The sequence below is a fragment of the Ictidomys tridecemlineatus genome, chromosome 2 (assembly GCF_052094955.1).
Source record: "Ictidomys tridecemlineatus isolate mIctTri1 chromosome 2, mIctTri1.hap1, whole genome shotgun sequence".
NCBI classification, from domain to species: Eukaryota; Metazoa; Chordata; class Mammalia; order Rodentia; family Sciuridae; genus Ictidomys; species Ictidomys tridecemlineatus.
This window is the reverse complement of record NC_135478.1, coordinates 208414524-208435554: the sequence shown is the minus strand read 5'-3', so window position 1 is coordinate 208435554 and position 21031 is coordinate 208414524. Positions and strand designations below refer to the sequence as shown.

At 37.8% G+C, this 21031-nt stretch overlaps 1 protein-coding gene across 6 annotated transcripts in view; it reads left to right on the top strand.

Moving 5' to 3' along the window:
* Window positions 1-21031, top strand: part of LOC110598732 (uncharacterized) — a 206102-nt gene that overhangs the window by 21234 nt on the left and 163837 nt on the right. For 4 of the 6 annotated variants that reach the window (XR_013435364.1, XM_078040564.1, XM_078040562.1 and 1 more), the window contains exon 2: window positions 5089-5191. The exons of the other annotated variants lie outside the window; for them this stretch is intronic. Coding sequence is in view for 3 of the 4 variants with exons in the window: in XM_078040562.1 (XP_077896688.1) it covers window positions 5089-5191 (103 nt within the window). In the remaining variant the exon portion in view is untranslated. The remainder of the gene's footprint in view (window positions 1-5088; window positions 5192-21031) is intronic. 6 annotated transcript variants of the gene reach the window in all.

Below are 21031 nucleotides of genomic sequence, written 5' to 3'. Positions count from 1 at the left end.
AAAGTCAAATAGAGATAAATAGAGTAGGGGAGAGGGAACAGAGGAGGGAGGAGGGGAGGAAAGGGAAAATACTGGAGAGTGATATTGGCCAAATTATTATATTGTGTGCATGTACAAATATATAATGATGAATCCCACCGTTGTGTACAGCTATAAAGCAGCAATAAAAAAATAATTGGAGGAGAATAGCTACTGAGCCAGGTGTGGTGGCACATGCCTGTAATATCAGCAACTCCTGGGAGACACATACAGGATTCCAAGTTCAAGGACAGCCTCAACAACTTAGCAAGACCCTGTCTTGAAATAAAATAATACTTTTTTAAAAAAGGGCTGGGGATGTGTCTTGGTTGTGGAGTGCCTCTGGGTCCAGTCCCCAGTACCAATGCCACCACCACCAAAAAAAAAAAAAGGCATATATACCCATTTTATTACTCCCTTCCTCTGTTTCAAAAATTAACACTGATACAATAATAATATCTAACTACAGACCTTATTCAGATTCAATTATCCCTAAAGTGTCCTGTTTGAAAAATTTCTCAGAGCATACATTATATATAGTCTCCTTTCATCTGAACGATTTTTCCTATTTCTTGGCATTGGCATTTTTGAAGAGTACTAGCCAATCATCATGTAGAATGTCCTTCACTTTTGGTTTGTTTGATGTTTCCTCATGGCTGGATTCAGGTTTTGCACTTTGGGTAGAAATGCTGCAGGAGGAACATGGTGTTCTCAGTGCATTGATTTGGAGGCACATGATGTCTTTGGGCCCAGTCCTGATGTTAACTCTGGTCCTTTGGCTAAGGCCAGGTTTCTCTAGTGTTGTCTCAGAAAAGTTGCTCCTCTCCGCTTTCCAACTAATAACTATTATGAAGTGAAAGAGTTAGGTTTTATTACTATCCTTTTCCTCTTTGAATTTCGATGCCTAGTCCTTAGATAGAATCCATTGATGCCCCTTGCCTGAATTGGTTATTCTTATGATGGGTCACCTAGTCATGATTTTAGAATTTGCATCGTTCCTTCATTATTAGTTGGATTTCTTCTCCAAAGAAGAACTTACTCTTATCTCTGATTTGTATATTTATGTCAGTGTAGACTCACTTTCTGTATTATTGTTTTTAAAAACACTTTTAGTTGTAGATGGATACAATACTTTATTTTATTTATTTATATGTGGTGCTGAAGATCAAACCCAGTGCCTCACACTTGATAGGCAAGCAGTCTACCACTGAGCTACAACCCCAGCCTTCTAATAAGTTATCTTTCGATGCTCAAATTGTCCCACATTGGCTGGCTTCTGTGTCTCTTCCACACATCCTTGTCAGTCTTTGAGCATCTCTTTCCTTTTCTGGAGCATGCTGCTTGTGGTGTTCTTTTCCCTCCTCAGCTTTAGAACGACCATGTTTTCAAGCTTTGTGTGAGAGAGCTGTTTTTCCATAGCCTGACCAAGAACTATATATATATATATTTTTTTTTTTTTTGTTTCTGGTACCGGGAATTGAACCCAGGTGTGCTTAACCTCTGAGCCACATCTTCAGCCTTTTTAATATTTTGAGACAGGGTCTCACTAAGTTGCTTAGGGCCTCATTAAATTGCTGAAACTAGATTTGAACTCATGATCCTCCTGTTGCAACCTCCTGAGCCTCTAGGATTACAGGCATGCATCAGCACGCCTGGTAAGAGCAGTTTTTTTAAAAGATAAATATGTTTTTTTAGTTCTACACAAGAGCAATTTTTTATACTGACAAATTTTGCCAATCTTAATAGTTGAGAAATAGCATCTCAGTATAGTTTTGATTGCATTTCTTTTTTTTGTTAAAAGTATTTTTATTAGTTATTGATGAACCTTTTATTTATTTATTTAATTGCTTGTATGTGGTGCTGAGAATCGAACCCAGTGCCTTACACATGCTAGGCAAGCACTCTACCACCAAGTCACACCCCCATCCCACATTTCTTTTATTATGAGTGAAATTGAACGTGTTTTCCTGTGTTTAAATGTGTATGTGTATACATGTTACATATGTGTGTGAAATAACATTTTTTCTTTTGGGGTAGTCTTTATTTTGAGACTTCTTTATATATTATGGATTGTAGTCCTTTATTTGTGATGTGCTGCAAATATTTTTTGCCATTTTTATCTTTTTTTGTTTTGTTTTGTTTTTGTCATACAAAGAATTTTTAAAAAATGTTTAATCAACTGATCGGTCGAATGTTTTTTCTAGTTTGAAGTCATAGTTTCAGGCCTTTCCTTACATTGAGCTTAAAGAGGAACTTACCATTTTTTCCTATTAGTACTAATATGGTTTTATTATTTTATGTTTAGGTCCTTGTTTCATTGGAGTTATATTGTGATGTATGGTTAGAGATGTGAATCTAATTTTATCTATTTGCAAATGGCTAGACAATCTTTTTAACAGTTTATTGAGTCAGTTTTTTGTACCAATGATTTTAGATGTTGCCCTTTGTCATGCACAGTCCTAAAGCTCCATTTCTACATGGGTTTGTTTTATCGACCTTTCTGTATTAATCCATTGGTTCCTCTGTCAGGACCATGCTTTCCATTACCAAGGCTTTGTAGTATAATACAATGTTTGGAAGGACTAAGCCTGCTCCTCTAGCACTTCAGCGTTTTTTTGGCTGTTATTGCTCATTTATTTTTCAATATGAGGTTCAGTATTAATTATCTACTTCATTACAAAATTGTTGGTGTATATATGGGGATTGCATTCAATTAACAAATTAACTTACGGTGGACTCACATTTTTATAACATGAATTTATTCTGTCCAAACTAAGTCATTTATTTGTTCAAGACTTCATTTGTGTTTTAAAGTTTTCCACATTTCTTTTAAATTAATATTTATTTGTTTGTTTTCTGTTGCTGGGGAGCAAATACAGGACCCTACCTATGCCAGGCAAGTGATCTACTACTGAGCCACATCCTCAGTCCTAAATTTTTTCTTAAATATTTCATTTTCTTTGTGCAACTTGCATTTTTTTTTCCATTTAACCATGGATATCTTAACAGGTTACTACTCGTTGACCTATTTCATTTTAAAAAATAAATCCATGGCAGTTTATTGTGCCCTAATTTGATTGAAGTTTTCCTCTGTTATCTTTCTGTGGCTTTTAATTTTCTCTCTTCCAAATGATATTATAGGGAATATACTTGCTTACTCATAGGCCATGTGGGTTTGGGGTAATATATGCTGCCGTATTCTTCTCTAAACTATATGACATGGTTTTAAAGTCACAAGATCTTCAAAGTTTTGTTTAAAGAAACATAAAAGTTAATTAAAATTTTCTGTGTGTCCATTAATATGGGAAATATAAAGGTAACTGAGGCTGGGGCTGGGGCTCAGTAGTATAGCACTTGCCTAGCCATGTGTGAGGCACTGGGTTCAATCCTCAGCGCCATGTAACTAGAAAAAAATTTAAAAAGCCAAACAACTAAAAACAACAACAACCAAAACCATGGAAGTCATACTTTTACCTTAAATGATGCAATGTAATTTTATATATTATATGTGTGATTATTTATATACACTTAAAACACTAAAAATTCTCTGGTAAGTAGACTTTGAATTGAGCCTAGAAGGAAATGCTGGCTCTGGGTTAGCAGAAAGGATCAAGAAGGCAAGTCATGTCATTTTAGTTGAGGTCAGTGAAATAACTGGCCTGGACTGAAGTCGTGTTTGTATTCAAGGATAAAGTAAGCGCAGTTAGTGGATAAATGTGTGGGCCCAACGGAAGAGTGTGGGTTGGATGTACTTGGCAGCAGAGAGCATTCTGAACTAGTCATCCCCTGACATGTAACAAATTACCCCCAAATTTAGTGCTTTAAAACACCAGTAAGCATTTATCATCTCTTAACAGTTCTTATGGGTCAGAAATATGGGAGCAGGTTGACAGGGTCTTAAAGACTTGGTCTTATCTGATGATGAAGTCAAAATGTTAGCCAGGATGCAGTCTTCTGAAGGCTTGGTGGGGGCTTCAGGAAGCACTTACAAGATGGTGCCTCACATGTTTGGCAGGTTGGTGCAGGACCATGGTGGGAGGCCTTAGTCCCTTACTTCACTCTGTGAGTATTCTTATGATATGGTAGCTTTGCTCCCCAAATCGATCAGTGCAAGGAAACCAGGCAGCTCCCATGCCCTCTTTGACCTAGCCTTTCCCTCAGATAAGGTATATATTCAGCTCACAGTCAAGAGGAGGGAAGCTAGGTTTTACCTTTTGCAAAGGGGAGTGTTGAAGAATCTGGGAATAGATTTTAAACCACCATACTGTATTATTTTAGAAGAGGGGTGATGGTATGATGTTGAAAGGGTACCTAGAGGAAGATGAATCTGGTAGCAAGGTCAAATATGAGTTGAAGAAGGGAAGAAATAGGAGGTAGATTCCAGGGAGGAAGTCAGTCAATTGATGATGGATGTAGTTGGGTGTAGTGAGAGGGGAGAGGTAGGACACAGAGACCAGGGCATACAGCACAAGGACGAGGGGCAGGAAGAGGGTGAAGAGGATCTGCAGAATGATCAGTACAGTTTGTGGTAAGATGGACCAGTTTTGAGGGGATAAGGGTACTTGTTTGGTCTTAGACATTCCAGGGAAGCTCCTAAGGAGTTGAAAATGCACAACCCTGAAATGACTAACCAAAGAGGCTCTTCTTGCCACTCCAGCAATGATGATTCAGTTTTTCCAGAGCTTGGAATGTAGAGAGAGCAGACTATCAAGGACCAGGCCTTGGGTGGAAGCATGGCTTGGAATACGATTAGAGAGGGAACCAGATCTGTAAAGGTAGAGAGAAGGAAGAGCCAGCTGTGTTCCTGGCAGGAATGAAAAAAAATGGAATGATCAGAGCATCAGATGTTGCAGAATCTGAAGAGAATGATGTATGAAATGAACGCATTTGCCTGCAAGATTATTATAGGTGACAGCAGTTTAAGTGGAGTAGAACAATTTTGGAAATTGGATTATAACATTTAATTCGATGATTAACTTTTTAAAAAGTGCTTGAGGTGGGAGGATGAGTGGCTGGCATGCCATTCATCTCTTGGATTTTGAGATCTTACATCTTCTTACCTCTTTTTAGCATCACCAAGCATCCCAGGAATGCTACTTCTGCTCAGTTCTTGGATGGAGAGGAATGGAGGAGGATTTTTGCCTCACTTGTGTTTTCAGGGAATCTTTTAACTGTAAGTGAAATCTAGTATTTTCTTTTTTTTTTTTTTTTTTAACCACTCAGATACTGTTTTTATTTATCCTGGGCTCCCCCTCCCCTTCACTCCTTTTCCCCAGTCAGTGTGAGTTTAAAATCATAAGGTTCCACCTCACCTATTTTTCCTTGTCTTTACCTCCTGCCTTCAAGCGTGACTCTCTTATTCATGGTTTGCTAACTGAACTTGCAATGAGTACATATTAAATATTATTAAAATGGTAATGACAAATGTAAATACTAAATTGAAATATTTTATGTTATATACCTATTCATGTATGTATAATGAGTTTTCAAATTAGTAAAATAAGATAGAGCAAAAATATGAAAATATTTTAAAAGTTTTCTTATGTGACATGAACATATCTTGAGGTTTCTATAAGGATTTGAGATTAAATGGACTAGGAAATTGTATAATAAAACACTGAAAAACTCAGAAATTAAATTGAGTTTTCTTCACTACATGGTGTGGTGATGATGATTTCATTTTATTTTTTCCCATAGAGTTATTTTTCTTTTAAGAAAAAAAACCCTTTGGCTCTACTAAAGACTTAGAGAAACGAAACCACAATTGCAATAATTACTATGGTTCCAAATTAAAGAGTAATCTTTATGCTGCCATCAAAGAACTTTTGTTGATAAGTTCCTTTTAGCACACACAAAAAAAATAGGCTTGTTCTCAGTCAGATCATCTTTGAATAAGTAGGACAGCCTCAGATGATGTCTAGCTGCAGAGTGCTTGGGCGGTAAGCATGGGAGGAGATGAAAAGGGTTGGGTGGCAAAGGAATAGCAGAAGGAGGGAGGCTGGGGAGTAGCACAGTTAGCCGCAGCAAGGCGGGGTGCGAAAAGAGGGGTGCTGGTGCCAACTGGCAGTAATGCCAGGTAGGTTCTTAGTTTTCATTATGTAGGTATTAAGCTTTTCCTTCATGTTTGTGAGTAAGAGTGGGACAGGAAATAAAAAGGGAGTGTGAAATGGCTATGTTGTTTATTTCTAGAGATCTGAATATACTTGCAAAGATTCTCTTATCATGACTTTTATTACTTGGACTTGAGCAGTGGACAAAAACTTTAATTTGGTTCATATATTTTCCTTTTCTCATCTCCTATCATCTTATCACTACCTCTTTCCTGTACATTTTCTTTGGTGCATCATTAGCCTTGCCTCTTCCATTCCCAGTGCCATACCCTTGCAGGGTAAATTGTCCTCTTTCATGCCTCTCTGTCTCTAGAATATCCTGGGACTCTCTGTCAATAGACGTCTACAACATGTTTCTAATACCTACTTGTAGCTCCTTAGAAGGAAAGGCTGAGCCATCCTTGACAGTGCATCCCCACATCTAATAAACATGAACCAGTGAGTGATGTTCCCAAGCCTCATAGTGGATACTCATGCTGTCCCTCTGAGTGCAGTCACTCAGCATTGAGGCTTGGAGACCTGCAGCTAGAGAAGACTGCACCAGCCATAAAGGAAATATCTGGACCTGGCTGAAAGCAGAGTAAGGCAGAGTTCTGATCATGGTGTGCTTAATAGGGTAGGTTTTAGTGATGGGTTTGGAGCAAGAAACAAATATGAGCAGTGCCATGTGGTCAGCATTGAGGAAGTTTGCAGTTCATTCATCTTGGGGAGGGCTGGGAAGATTGGCGTGTGAGTCAAGTCCTAAATGGAGATGACTAGTGTGGAGTCACACGGTGTGAATGGGTGAGTTTACCCATGGAGAGCTCACTGAGCAAGGTGAGAGAGTGCCACACAGAGGACTTGGGGACACGTCGACATAAAAAAAGCACACAGGAAAAGAACCACCCAAGAACAGTAAAAGGCGAGGGGAGGGGGTGGTCATCTGTAATACAGGATGCTACCAGGGGGTCAAGATGGGATGAAAGGTAAAAATGAGACCAGGGTCAGAGGCTAGAAAAGTTGTGGCATCAGGAACTTCATTCCAAAGGCTGAGTGCAGTGGATGTTAATGAATAGAGACAATGAGTGTGCATGACTTTTTTTTTTTTTTAAGCAATTTGAAATAGGAAGTCAATTACAGATGATTACAGATGAAGAAAGGTCTTTATTTTAGCATAAGGTGGTGTGAACAGTAGTAATAGAAGAAGAAAAAATCATAGACCAAAGGAAAAGCGTGTTCCCAAGGGTGGTGAGAAGAGGATGAGTCCAAAAATATAAGGGAAGTAAATGTGTGAACTTCTCTTCAGAGGCTTAGAAATGGGCTTGTTGATTTTTGTGAATAGTTAGGTTTGAAGTGGCTCTACAGAGAGTTGAGGGAGAATCACCTGTATGTTATCAGCAGGGTCATTGGCAAGAGGAGGTAAGATGGGTTGTTTAGAGGGTTTGAAAAAATGCTTGGGACAGCCATTGTAGGGACAGAGAGTTGACTAGGGGAAGGTAATGGATTACTTCCCAGCAAGGAGGGCCTGGCTGAGATAGGGCCTGAGCAGTAGAATTCTCTCGTTTTTCTCCCATAGATCCCTCTCTGGCCTGAGGGCTGGAACAGGTAAACTGCAATATGATTGCTTACAAATAATTCTTTTAAATACACAGCACTGTATTTTGTTTCTCTGTGTGGTAAACTGTACATAATATTTACCATCTTAACCATTTTTAATGATATAGTTCTGTGGCATTAATACATCCTGGTGTTTGTGTGTCCATCACTACCATCCACATCCAGAACTTTCTCACTTTCCCAGCTGCAGCTCTACCTGTTTAGCAGCTCTTCATCGCCTGCCCTGCGGCCCCCACATGGCACACTGCACTTTATGTTTCTGTTTGGCCACTTTAGGGACTTCTTATGCTATCTTAACAGGAATCATGCAATAATGGTCCTTTGGGGACTGGCTTATTTCACTTGGCATAGTGTTTTCAGGTTCATGTGTTTATCATATATCAGAATTTCTCAGTTTTTTTTAATGCCCGACTGGGGGTCAAATTCAGGGTGCTTTACCACTGAGTTAAATCCCCAGTTCTTTGTTTTTTATTTTGACACAGGGTTTTGCTAGATTGCTGAGGCTAGCCTTGAATTTGAGATCCTCCTGCCTCAGCCTCTTGAGTCTCTGGGATTATGTCACCACATCTGGCTCTTTTCAGTATTCTTAAGATATTTAAACACAGTTTTGTTTTGTTTTCCCCAAGAACACAACTGTTCCACAACCATAAAGAGGAGTTGGGAGAAGGGAATTTGTATGTTTACATATGTCCCATTTACGGTATATCAAAAGCTACATTGGTTGCAAATATTTTGATGCATTGGATCTTCACAACAGTTCTCTGAGGTGATATTATTATTATCATTTCATAGCTGAGTAAACTGCCTTTCAGAAAGCTCAAGTATAGCTTGTGTGGGCTCTCACAGCTGGGAAATAACGGAGCCAGGATTTGAATCCTGGACTTTCTGACACTAGACACAGCATTCTTTTTATGACCTTTCAGTTTTCCAAGTAGTCTTATGTCTAATTATGACTTTAAAGGAGTCTTGACTTTAAATTGACTTTCAATTTAATGAAATTGTGCTTCTTAAGATTTTCCTAGTGCTCAACAAATGTACAAGGCTCTTCATGACATCAGATGATTTTTATTCAGTATTTAACTTTTAAGAACAGAATTAAACATGTGCCCAAAGTGGAAAGTTACGTTTGTTAATTAATTCAGTTCATAGTTATTTGTTTAATGTTGTCTGGTGTATTTTTCCAACTTGGTATTGATCTGGGGATAGTTCATAGAACTAAACTGGTAGATTTATAGGATAGATTTCTGAAGGAAAATGCTTTCTTGAGTAAGAGTCTATTTAAATAATCACAAATAGAAAGAAGAAACTCTAAAAGTGAAAAATATATGACCATTCATTTTTGTCTTTCTATTGTTGTTTTTAATCTACAAATGTTTCTCTGAATTCTTGAGTCCTCTCCTCTATACTGTGCCAGTGAAAAAACACTTTTGTTTGAAGATCTAAGCAATGACTGTGATATATCAAGGTTATTTGAATAGATGATCCTGAGAAGTAATCAAAGTCATTTACAGAACGGTTATTTCCAGAACTCAGGACCTTCTTGGAGGTATGAGGGAGGCCTTTGTTGTGGCATGAAGACGGAGTTTATCTGCATCTTGGTTCAGTGCATTGCTCTGAAAGCTATGAGAGCTCTGGTGATGGTGAGTTTTGCCTTCATTTTATGACCATATGTTAGAGAGACCCAGCATCTGAAGTCTGTGTTGACTTTAGAAAGGTATTCTCAGAAGCCCTTTCTTGGAATGAGTTTAAAGAAAGAAGAGAACCAGAAGTCAGGTTCAGTCTTGCAGGGGATGCTTTGGAAAAGGACAAGTGATTCTCTGGGATCATCAGAGTGGATCAGATCACATTCTACTGTAGTGATAAAAACAAAGAACAGTAAATCAGAGGGACTGTAAACCATCCTGAAATCTCCCTTTAGGCAATAATACCAAACAGGGAGGATAGATAGTGCTTTCTCTCCACTTTCTTTTTCATTTTTCCTTGAAGGTTAATAGGATTAAAAATTTTACAACCCCCACTGTGGTTCATACTCAGGTTTCAGTTTCCAGGTGGGTAGCTGGTACAGACCTCCTCTGACTTGAGGCTGTTCTCTTGTTCATTCTGCATTAATTTAAAAACAACTAATTAACGTCTGGTTAAAAAAAATTTCTCATCTTGAAAGTCAGATAAAAGAGAGCATTTGCCTGCCTCATGCCAAGGGACTTAAACTGTACTCGAATGTTCATGCACTGTTGTTTTATTCAAATATAAAGGAATAAAATGCTCAAGATATAGCAAAGGATATTTTTAAAGTATGCAGTGCATGTGATTGTTGATGAGTCAGGTGAGTGGGTGATTCTGGGCAGAGTGGTAGAGAAAATTCACTTTCAGCAGGAATGAGAATCCATGCTAAACAGAACTGGGTGAGACTGAGATCATGCTCAGGGAAGATTCTGGAAGAGAGAAGCCCGAGTTGCTTAGGGATGGGTCCAGCAACTGAGGAGAAAGCTTTTGACCTGAAAGATCTGGGGTCCCCAGGGAATAGGATTTCTCTCTGCTTCAGAGAGAGAGAGTGGAGCTTTAGAGGTGGAATGGCTTCACCAGCAGCATGGACTTGTAGGAGTTGGTGGCCAGAAGGGGGGAGGTCAAGGAGGGTCGAGAGAGTCATTTTAATAATTCAAACCTACAGTGATCATTGAGTGATAAAGATAGTAGTGATAGTTCAAATGGATAGGATTTGTGTTGTAGTCAACTCTGACTAAATTCTCGGCCTCTTTTTTTACTGCAAGGGATTCTTAGTAGCAGACTAGAGAAAGCAGAATGTGATGTCTTCTTTGGAGAACATTCCTGTGAATTTAATTAAGACTGGGTGACAAAACCCAAGTGTAAAATCATCTCTAGGGGACTGGGCAGAAAGGTGGTCCGTTTTTACACAGCCTTCTGTCCCTAGTGCACAGCTGGGGTTGACCCACTTGACTTCAGTGGGTCTTGGAGTTGATACAGTTCACAGAGTACAGCATGTGCAGGTTGATACTGTTAGTGCTTGTTCTATAGTGGAGTTGAATCTTAAAAGCTGGGAGAAATTTGAGATATAGGGATTGCATGACTCTGTTACTGGTTTTCATCTTAATAGTCTATACCATTATTGAGTTTTATGAAAAACTAGTTTAAATTGGAGCAGGAATAATAATAAAAATAATGATTATTATTATTCCTGCTCCAATTTAAATAATAATAGTGAATATTATTAAACTGGGGATTGAACTCAGAGGTGCTCTACCACTGAATGTTGCCCTGTGGACCCACTGAGCTTCATCCCCAACCCTGTTGTATTTGGAGATAGGGTCTTGCTAAGCTGTCCATACTGGCCTCAAACTTGGGATACTCCTGCCTCAGTCTCCTGAGTAGCTGGGATTATCCATGTGTACCAATGTACCCATCAAGTAATTATTATTTAAAAGGAGATTGCTCTTCATTTAACTTTCTAACACAGAATATGTTTAGTCAACAGAAGTGCTGACATGTACTAAATGCAAGCATATTACATGCTTGGGGAGGAACAAAGAGGAAATGGTTACAGACCTTATTTTTAAATTGTCTGATCTAATAGGAGAAAATGGACCATCATTTGATAGCTGAGAATTAGGTTCTACAGTCAGACCCGACCCAGATTCAGTTCTTGGAGTTGATGTGTGCTAGATGTATAACCTCAAAAAAGGTTTTCATTTTCTCTCAACCTGGCAAAGTTTCATCTCTAGCTCATCTAAATATCAGAATTGGTACAGTTTTATTAATGTCAGAGGGGTGCTGGAGGCCTAAAGGTACAGACACTCCAGTACCTGACTCCTCTGTAAATAGTGACCACATATGTAGATAAACAGAATGCTGTCCTATGGACTCAGGGGACAAGGTTTGGGGAGTCATCTCTGGAAGCAGTCACTCGGATTATATGACGCTAGACCACATTGCCAGAGGCAAATGTCTAAAACAACAGGGCACAGAAGTTTATCTTGTTACCTGCAAAATGGACTAGAAATTACATTTCCTGTTTTCTTTGATTTAATTTGTATAGCTTTGTGGTAACTCAGATGTTGGGGAGTTAAATCAGCCTCATACTGATAAGAGGATAACATACTGGGTATTGAACTCAGGCACTTGCCACTAAGCCACATCCCCAGCCCTATTTTGTATTTTATTTAAAGGTTGGGTCTCACTGAGTTGCTTAGTGCCTAGCTGCTGCTGAGGTTGGCTTTGAACTTGTGATCCTCTGCCTAAGACTACTGAGCTGTGAGATTATAGGCATGCACCACTGTGCCCAGCTCATCAGTTCTTACAATGAAACACAATTTTTGAGCCTGTTACATGCACCTGTCCTACCCCAGGTTCCTATCCTAAGTCTGGAGTATCATGATGACTAAGGAGCCATTTAGTTGGCTCTCAGGTTCAGGAGTTTGGCTACCAAGTGGCTGTAAACATTTGAAAATTTTCAGGCAAAATGAATAAAACTACTACATGATAAATTTGATAATAAAGAAGTGGTGGAGTTGCGTTTCCTTAGCTCACTATTTTGCTCAGTCATTGTGGTCTCAACTTACTTAAATATCTCTAAATATTTAAATAGATCACTGGCTGCCTTGTGATGTACTTTATTCTTGAAAAAAAAAAGTTACATAATATGTGAAATGAAAAAGTTTATATAATCCCGTATAATTAACAGAATAGCATCAATGTATTGAAGCTGCTAGACAAGGACAACTTCAGTTATTTAGTGAAATATCATAGATTGCTAAATGTGTCTTGGTTCATTAGGAGATAATTCTTGAGAGTCACATTGGTGTTTCCTACCAAGAAGTGAGGGGTCCTAGACCTGGCTCATCAGGAGATTCAGAAAGAACATGGAGCTGAGGAATATGAGGACAAGCTGGAACCTGCCATTGTCCATATCTAGCCACAAAGAGAGTGATGTCTGCTGCTGCAGTTCCTCCTTACACTCTCAAGGAAATTTCTCTTGTGGTCAACTCTAACCAGTGCCACAGATGAAAGGGATTCTGCAAAGTGTAGTTAGCCCCAATCAAACTGATATTTAGATGTCACACTTGGACTTAAATACATTTATGTGCTCATTTGTTGAAATGGAAACAAGAGAGACATACAAATCTGCTTAGAAAATATCAGGAAAGTTACATAAGGTAATAAATTCATTTAAAAATATTTAACTTGATTAATTGGTTTTCTTTTTCACTAAGTCATATCTATTTTTAAAGCCATGAATAAACTTAAAAACAGGAATAATTTAATCTTACTTCCTTCTCTTGAAATAATTCTTTTAAGTTGACAAATCATTTTGAATGTCATTGTGTTAAAATTTTTGTTTTTTGGAAAAAATTATCCAGTACAGTGCCATCTAGTGCCAGATTACTTAGTTGCTGGTTATTGAAAATAGTTCACTGTAGCATTGCATTCTTGATAAATTAGGAACTTCACTTTTAATCATATCTAATTCATTAAACATATTTTAAAGAACTATTTCTAAATAAAGCAAATATTTGTAAATAATTAGAAAAGTAACTTAGAAGAAAGTATTAAGACTTCTTCATCCTCAGATTTTATTACATAGACACACATACACACGCGTAATAAGACAACACTGTTCATGTGCTAAACATCATTTGTACCTAGGAGTAAAATCAGTTTTTTTTTTTGCTTAATAAAACAATGGGGTTATTTTTGAAATGTGTACATGAATGCACATGGGTTTTAATATCAGGTAGGCATGAGCTTATCTTTTGGGCCTTATTTTTCTTATGATCTGACAGGTAATTACTGTCTGCCAGGTGGTACTGACCCATTAAATATCCATAAGCTTTGACCTCTCATGAGTCCATCTTAAGCACTGCCCTATGTGCCTAGCTTAGCCCTTCTCTCTTGTCACTGTTGTAATTAAATTTTGAATGGTATTCAGCATTTAAATTATTATTTTTAGACATTTTCACAGCTGAGTCATGTAATTTATAGATACTTTTTCTTTTCAGCACAACTTTTTGTTTTCCCTGGTATTAATGTCTTTTTATTGTTTGCCTAGATTTCAGGTTCTTACCACTTATTCATTCCTAAACTCTTTCCAGACTTAGCCATTTGTATCTAAAATGTTATGATTCCATGAAATGGACTCTGGGATACTTTGTGCTGACCCAGTCCTTAGTGGATGACATTGCCAACCAGCACTCAGCCTAGTCTCTGTTTGGGTTGGTGGGAGCGTCTCTGTTGCCCCATTTCTGTGTGACTAAGCCTGCTTGTCAACAAGAGTTCAGTCAAATAGGAGTCTTCTGCAAGGTATCAGCACTAGCTACCTACTTTGTATAGTGGCTAGTCACACTGTTGATGTGCTAAACACCATTTGTACCTAGGAGTAAAATCAGTTTTTTTATTTAATAAAACAATGGGGTAAGCAAAGTTGTGAGGCGTGCCATGGAGACTAGGTGGCGCACAGGATACTATCACACATCAATGAAAATCTTGTTTGAAACAAACTAAAATAAAGCAGAAAAGAGTCCTTGAAACTAACTTTGCATGGATTGTTACAGGAAGTGATAATGTTGGAGATGGAAATGTTAATAGCTTAGCTTTGTAGATATTCTGTTTGCCTCACTCAGACTTGGTATCATTGTGAGTAGGGTTTGAGATGTTGCTTTGGGGGGTGTCATTATCACATGTGTAAGGAAAGCAGAGAACGGAGGAAGTCTCCACTCTTAGTCAATAGAAGTATTCGCTCCTGAACTGTCTCAGGTGTTAATACACAAAAACTGTCATTCTGGATGGCCAGCTCTAGGAGGCCACAGAGACCACAATTCTGGTGGACTTGAGTTTTTTGTCCTGCATCTTTTCCATGGGACTTGGAAAAGAAACCCAGGAAAGATATTGCAGTTAAAGTTCTGTGCAAGTTTTCTTGAGATTAATAAGTTAAAGATGTACTGTTTTTCTCTTTTTTTAATTTTAATTTTTTAAAAAAGAACCTTTGTTTTATTTACCCATTTATATGTGGTGCTGAGGATTGAACCCGGGGCCTTACACATGCCAGGCGAGCGCTCCACCACTGAGCCACAACCCCAACCCCTTTGTTTCTCTTAATGCAGTGACAAATGAGTTTAAAATACACCAGAGTACTTCTTCAGATGCATGTGACATTCTTTATAAGTAACAATAGGCAAAATACTTAGGCAGCAAACGATTCATTGCCTTTTAGAATTGTACTTCCTTTTGGTTTTCAGTGAGCATGCCTGGATGCTTCCATAGCCTTATGATCAACCACACTCTGTCTCATATTGCTCCAGTCCATTCTATTAATTGAAAACAGGAGTTTTCATCAGAACAGTTTGGGTTATAGGTGTCTTCTGCTAAGAAACTATAGGCAACTTCAAGTCAAATAGTATTCATATGGCAGCCTGCATTGCTCCTGCACACAGTTGGCTACTCGGCATGGGATAGATGCCGATGATGATTTAACTCCTTATCTGTTGAGCTGTGAGCACCTTGCTGGATGGTGGGTGTCAGGATGGTCGCTGTTTGTGCACATGCATCTCCTCAGCATTCGCCACAGAGTCTCTTACAGGTAAACTGACCTGAGTTTTTACTTTTGTGCCTTTAAATACAAATTAACTTCTCTGTCACATCATAATTCTCTTTTCAGAACTGCCTGTGGGTTACCCACCTCTGTTGCTCTGTGATTTCCTAGCACTGTGTTATTTAGTTCCCAGTGTATTAACTTCAGTTATTTGTAATTTTTTTCTATTACAATTCTGAATATGTGTATGCTGTTGCTTAAGGACAGTGATCTCTTATTTTTGTGTATCTTGTTAGCATCAAACGCAGTATCATAAGCAAGGGAAATATCTCTTTCCTGGCTTTTTTTTTCTCTGCAGCTCTCCACTGCCGTCTTTTAACAGTTGTTCAAAATCTACTCTACTCTGCATATCCACACGCTCTGCATACTTGTATGCTTTGGAGAAGGTGGGCTCAGGCCCCAGTCTTCAGCTATCAGGAAGATTTCATCCTTGGTTGATTGCTTTGAGCATGAGCACGTGACCCAGTTCTGGGCCATGAGGCACATGGAAAAGTGTGTGGGAGCTTTGGAAAAGGTTTTTCTTCCTGATAAGATAGTTCCGTGGGAAGTTCTTCCCACTGTGGGCTGAGCACCAGCCATCTTGCAGCCGTGAAGGGAGCTAGGCAGATGCCAGTTCCCACACTAAGGGTGGAAGAACAGAAGGACAGCTGGGACTTGTGCCTATGCTGGCAGTGTTGAGCCACTCTTCCTTGGGGTTTCTTGTTATGTGAAGATAGTATATCTTGCTTGACTGGAGATTTTGTCTTATTTGCAGACAGAGGCATCTGGCTAACTCCTATCCTTCAGGCCTATTTAGATTTCCCTGATGGCCCAGCCCTCTTACCACTCTGTTGTAATAGTTTGTTTATTTGTCAGAACCACAGTTGACTATGAGCTCTATGGGAACAGGAACTTCCTCTTATTCACCATTCTGTCTTTAGGAACCAACATAATACCTGTGACTGATAATTTTAAACTATGTTTACTGATGTTATTGATAGTAGACAGTTTCTGGAGCTGGGATAGATGACGATGATGATTTAACCCCTTATCTGTTATATGGGTTTTCTCCTATTCCTTAGTTGCTTTTCACTCTGTTGATTAATTGTTATCTAAAACATTTATTGGCATTTTACTTTATTAGTTCTACTTTTGGCATTTTATATAAAAAATCATTCATTATCCCAAGGAAACTTTTCTGTGAAAATTTTCAAAGTTTTATTTCCATATTTAAGTCTCTAATGAGCCTGGAAATTATTTCTCTATGGTATGAAACAAGGATGCAGTTTTCTGACACAGACACAGGATGGCCTGTGTCTCAGGATTCCCAGGTCACTCCTTCCCCACTGATGGGCATTTCTTCTGATGTCACATATCAGATTTCTGAACACTTACGGGTCTTCTGGGTGCTGTATTGTTTTCCATTTTCCTTTCTATTTTATTTGCCATGGTTTAATATGTATCTCAGATACCTGAAGGGCAAATTGCCTGACTTTTCAAATTTTTTAAGGATATCCTTGGCCCTTCTTATGAATTTTAGGATCAACTGACTATGATCCATGAAAATCCCTGTAAAGATTTTTGATTAGTATCATACTGAATTACAGCACAAGTTAGGGATATTTACTGTCTTTTATCCATAAACATAGTGTATTTCTTGACTTGAAATTAGGCTTATAGTTTCATTTGACACTTTGAAGTGGTAGTTTTTCTATTAAAATAACAAACTGACTTTTGGCTTGACGATTACTAATTTTCATATGTTGAGCTTATTTTCAGTAACATTGATGAACTTATTTTTTTATTCTAATAGTTTTCCTACATAATTCTATAATAAACAGTTAACATTTAAAGGTAAAGACAGTTTTATTTGCATTTTTATATTACATTTTTTATTATATTGACTGAAACTTTTATTACATTATTGAATTAAGATATAATTGTGGTCATCTTCATTGAATTTCCTAGCTTTTAAAAGAAATACTCCTTTATTTAACAATTAAATGTGATTTTGTTAGGTTTTTTTAATGAAGCTAACCAAGTTATTTCCTATTTCTGATATTTTGGGTTTTTCTTTCAATATGAAGGTGGCCAAAGAAGAGAAAAACCATTTATCATTCTGTAAGGACAACTTGGATGAACTTACTACTCATTCCCTCTGGCTGGATAAAAAGGGAAAGTCAGCTATGTTACTAGGCAACATTGTTGTGGTAAACTGTGACCTTTATTGGGTAAATGTATCTTGAAGTGGGAAGAACTGAGTTAGAAGCTGAGCCTCCCTGGGTGTACTCCCCTTTCAGAAGTGGGTGGTATGTCTTTTGTGGGAACTCTGGAAGCTCTGTGAGACCATTAGATGGTGTTGGTTTCTCTTTGGGATGTGAGGCTTTTAAGCTGGCACAGCTGTGCACCTGAGTGGCCGTCTGGATGCCAGAGAAATAGTTCCTGGATGGCCTGTTGATTTGGTAAGGTCTCCTCCAATGAGGAGAAAAATACCAGAAACTGACCTGCTTTTATTCTGTTTTCTTCTGTGTTTCCTGAATAGGTGGCATAGATAAGTGTGGCCTTTGGTAATTGGGTATCTCAGAATGTATCTATAGTTTAAAGTCCCACATGGCCACCAGTGCCTGCAAACAAAATACAGAAAAAAATGTTTGTGTGGGCTGCTCTGAGGTTAAAACTCTGACATATCACCCTCAATCTCTAATTTTGCCCATTAGAAGAATATTCATTGGGCTGGGGATGTGGCTCAAGCGGTAGCACGCTCGCCTGGCATGCGTGCGGCCTGGGTTTGATCCTCAGCACCACATACAAAGATGTTGTGTCCGCCGAAAACTAAAAAATAAATATTAAAAATTCATTCTCTCTCTCTCTCTCTCTCTCTCTCTCGCTTTAAAAATATTCATTTTCATCAGCCATACATAAATAATATCAACTGTGACTATTAAAACTTTGAACATAAACATGCCATCTTTTTAAAAAAATTGTCATATTCTATTATACATTTTCCAGCATCAAAATAGTTTTTGCTACTGAACTTAAAATTTTAGGCTCTACTGTCTAATGGGTAAATATTTACTATTCTAATATGACTATGAAAATAAAATAAAATGAAAAATTGAGGGCTAGAAATATAGCTTAGTGTGGTAGTGTGTGAGGACCTGCTTTCTGTCTCCAGTATAAATAAATAAATTTAGTTTCTTAGTCACATTATCCCTGTATGGTTCCTGGTTATTGTATTTGATGATGTTGATACAACTTTTTCACCAATAAAGAAAGTTCCAGTGGACGGACTCTAGACTTTTTATTTATCTAAGTTAGTAGGGTTTTCTATTTTTATGGTATATGCTCTTTACTGTAAGAGACTTCTGGATGGACAGTCAGTCAGGGACAATATTGAAGACCCCAGATTGTTGCTTATAGAGTGATCTGTTAGAAAAATACTTCTCATATTTGAGTACCAGGACAAGTTATATTTCTCCCCTATGCTTATCTTCCCATCATGTACAGAGTTGGTTTCCCCTTTTTGCTTTGTCTACCAGAGAATGTAGTGTCAAATTTATAACTCAGTGTAAGTAGCCCTCTGTACTATAAATTTGTATACTTTAATTTTTTTGTTTAGATTTTTAAGGCTCTGATTTTAACTTCCTACAATGCTTATTTTCTTATCTGAAGTTTTATGATTTTATTCTAATTCTTGAGGAGGTAGGGTATACATATAGTATAATGAATAAATACCTTCAAGATTTTGATTGACACTCATCTCTTTAGTCCCTAAGAATATCATAGTTTGAAGGACTAGTCATTCCTTGGCTGCTGCTGCTCCTGACAGCAGCCACCCAGATAATCTATACTGGGTTGCTGTAGAATGTCTAATAATGCACACCTGTAATAAAGCCAGTTTAGTTTTTTCTAAAATGTTTTAAATTTTCAGAATAGTGTTTGAAGAACCTCTTACTGATGCAGTTTGTAAAACCTTTCAGGATTTTCAGTGTTGCTGGGGAAAGTCAACCAATGAGCATGTTTGAGTATTTTATCCCAACTAACAAACAGGGTTTGAATAAAGATAGTAGAGTGCTGTTTTGTCTCTTTATGGAAGAAGAGTTCTTTTGGGTAACAAAGAATGTGATTCTGAGAGTGTGTGTGTGTGTGTGTGTGTGTGTGTGTGTGTGTATCTTATATATATATCTTCTTTGTGAGGAAACACCACAGTGCTTTTTTCTTTCTTCCATTTATTTTGGAACTTCTAAATGGGTCAACATTGTGTATATTTTTTTATATTTTAAATTTTGCAGTTTTTCATGCTTGTGAAAGTAATTTGTGCATTTCAGGCTAGAAGGTGAATAACATTATAAAAAATACGATCACCCTTTACCAGAAAAGTCAAAGGACTAATTGTTCTATGTGGATGTTGAAAAGATTTGGACAGTATATCGGATTCTACACTTTTTCGTTGCTGAAGCAAGGGAAAGAAAGAAGCACAGAATTCTATAGTTTTCCTGTTCTGACAACCAGAAGCTTGTAAATATCTGCAGAAACCAAACATTTCCTGGAACTAAACTTGAGCAGAAATTTATCACGTGGATCTTTTTGTTTAACAAACCTAGTGAAAAATATCTTCAACCACACTTGCGTAAAGGCTCTAGGAGTGCAGCTGACGTGGATTAGGTTCTCTGAAGGCACAGTCAGGAGGTGCACGTTCCAGGCACGTGGCAGGCGAGTGGAAAGGAGTTCAGGGGGCTGTGAGTCCACAGCTGTGCTGTTTGGTGCTTAGAAAAAGTTTAGAAAAGAGTTTAGAAAAAGTTGCCCTTGTTACTTGGACTGTTAGGTTTTATTTTCTGCAAAATATTAGATGTTTTCAATATGGTTTTTGAATGGGGGCCAGTTTTATTCTGTTCCCCTTCAGGTCCTCTAACAAATGACTACAGTAGAGATATTTCATTTTGATGATAAATGTGAAGCTTTTAAACTTGGAAGGAAGCGAATAACATTTTTCATGGAACTTTTGAGAACTGGACTAATATTTTTGCCCACACAGAAGTCTACTTCATGTTCAGAGTGAAGGGCAACAATAGAAGCTTTATTTTTTTCAGGGCTTGTGTTCATTAATACAGGTTTTTATAATGGGAGTAACTTGTATTTCCAACAAATGTGACATGGAAAAAACAGCTTGTGCCTGAGATATTTGAGGGACAAATATAGCCAACTATCTGTCTTTCCCAAGAAAATCTAAACTGAAAAACTCCAATATGGTCATAGTAGTGCAGTTTCTGCTAAGAATGCTGTATTCTTTTGGCCTACTAGGGTGAGTTAACAAGAAAATTACAACTTCACTTGCCCTGGAGGTTTAAGATTGATCTTTACATGTATACCAGATACAGCAGTTCTAGTAAGGTATTAATTATCATCTGCTCATAATGGTAAAAACTGACCAATAATTTCTGATTTTTAGGCCAAATCACAGCTATCCAGCAATGTAAGATGTGCTCCTGGGGTTTAGGGAGTTGACTTGGGTAATTTTGAAGTGTGATGATATATACCTATTATCATAAAGGGTTTCTTATGAAGATTAAATATGATAATGTGGATTAAGTATCTGGGATTTTAAAAGTTTAGTTCTTCATCATTTCTTATGTTATTGACAACATATTGTTCTTCTAGAATTTTTATACTAGGTCCTATAGATAATATTTTTATGTGTTCTGGGATCATAAATATTTCCTATCTTAAT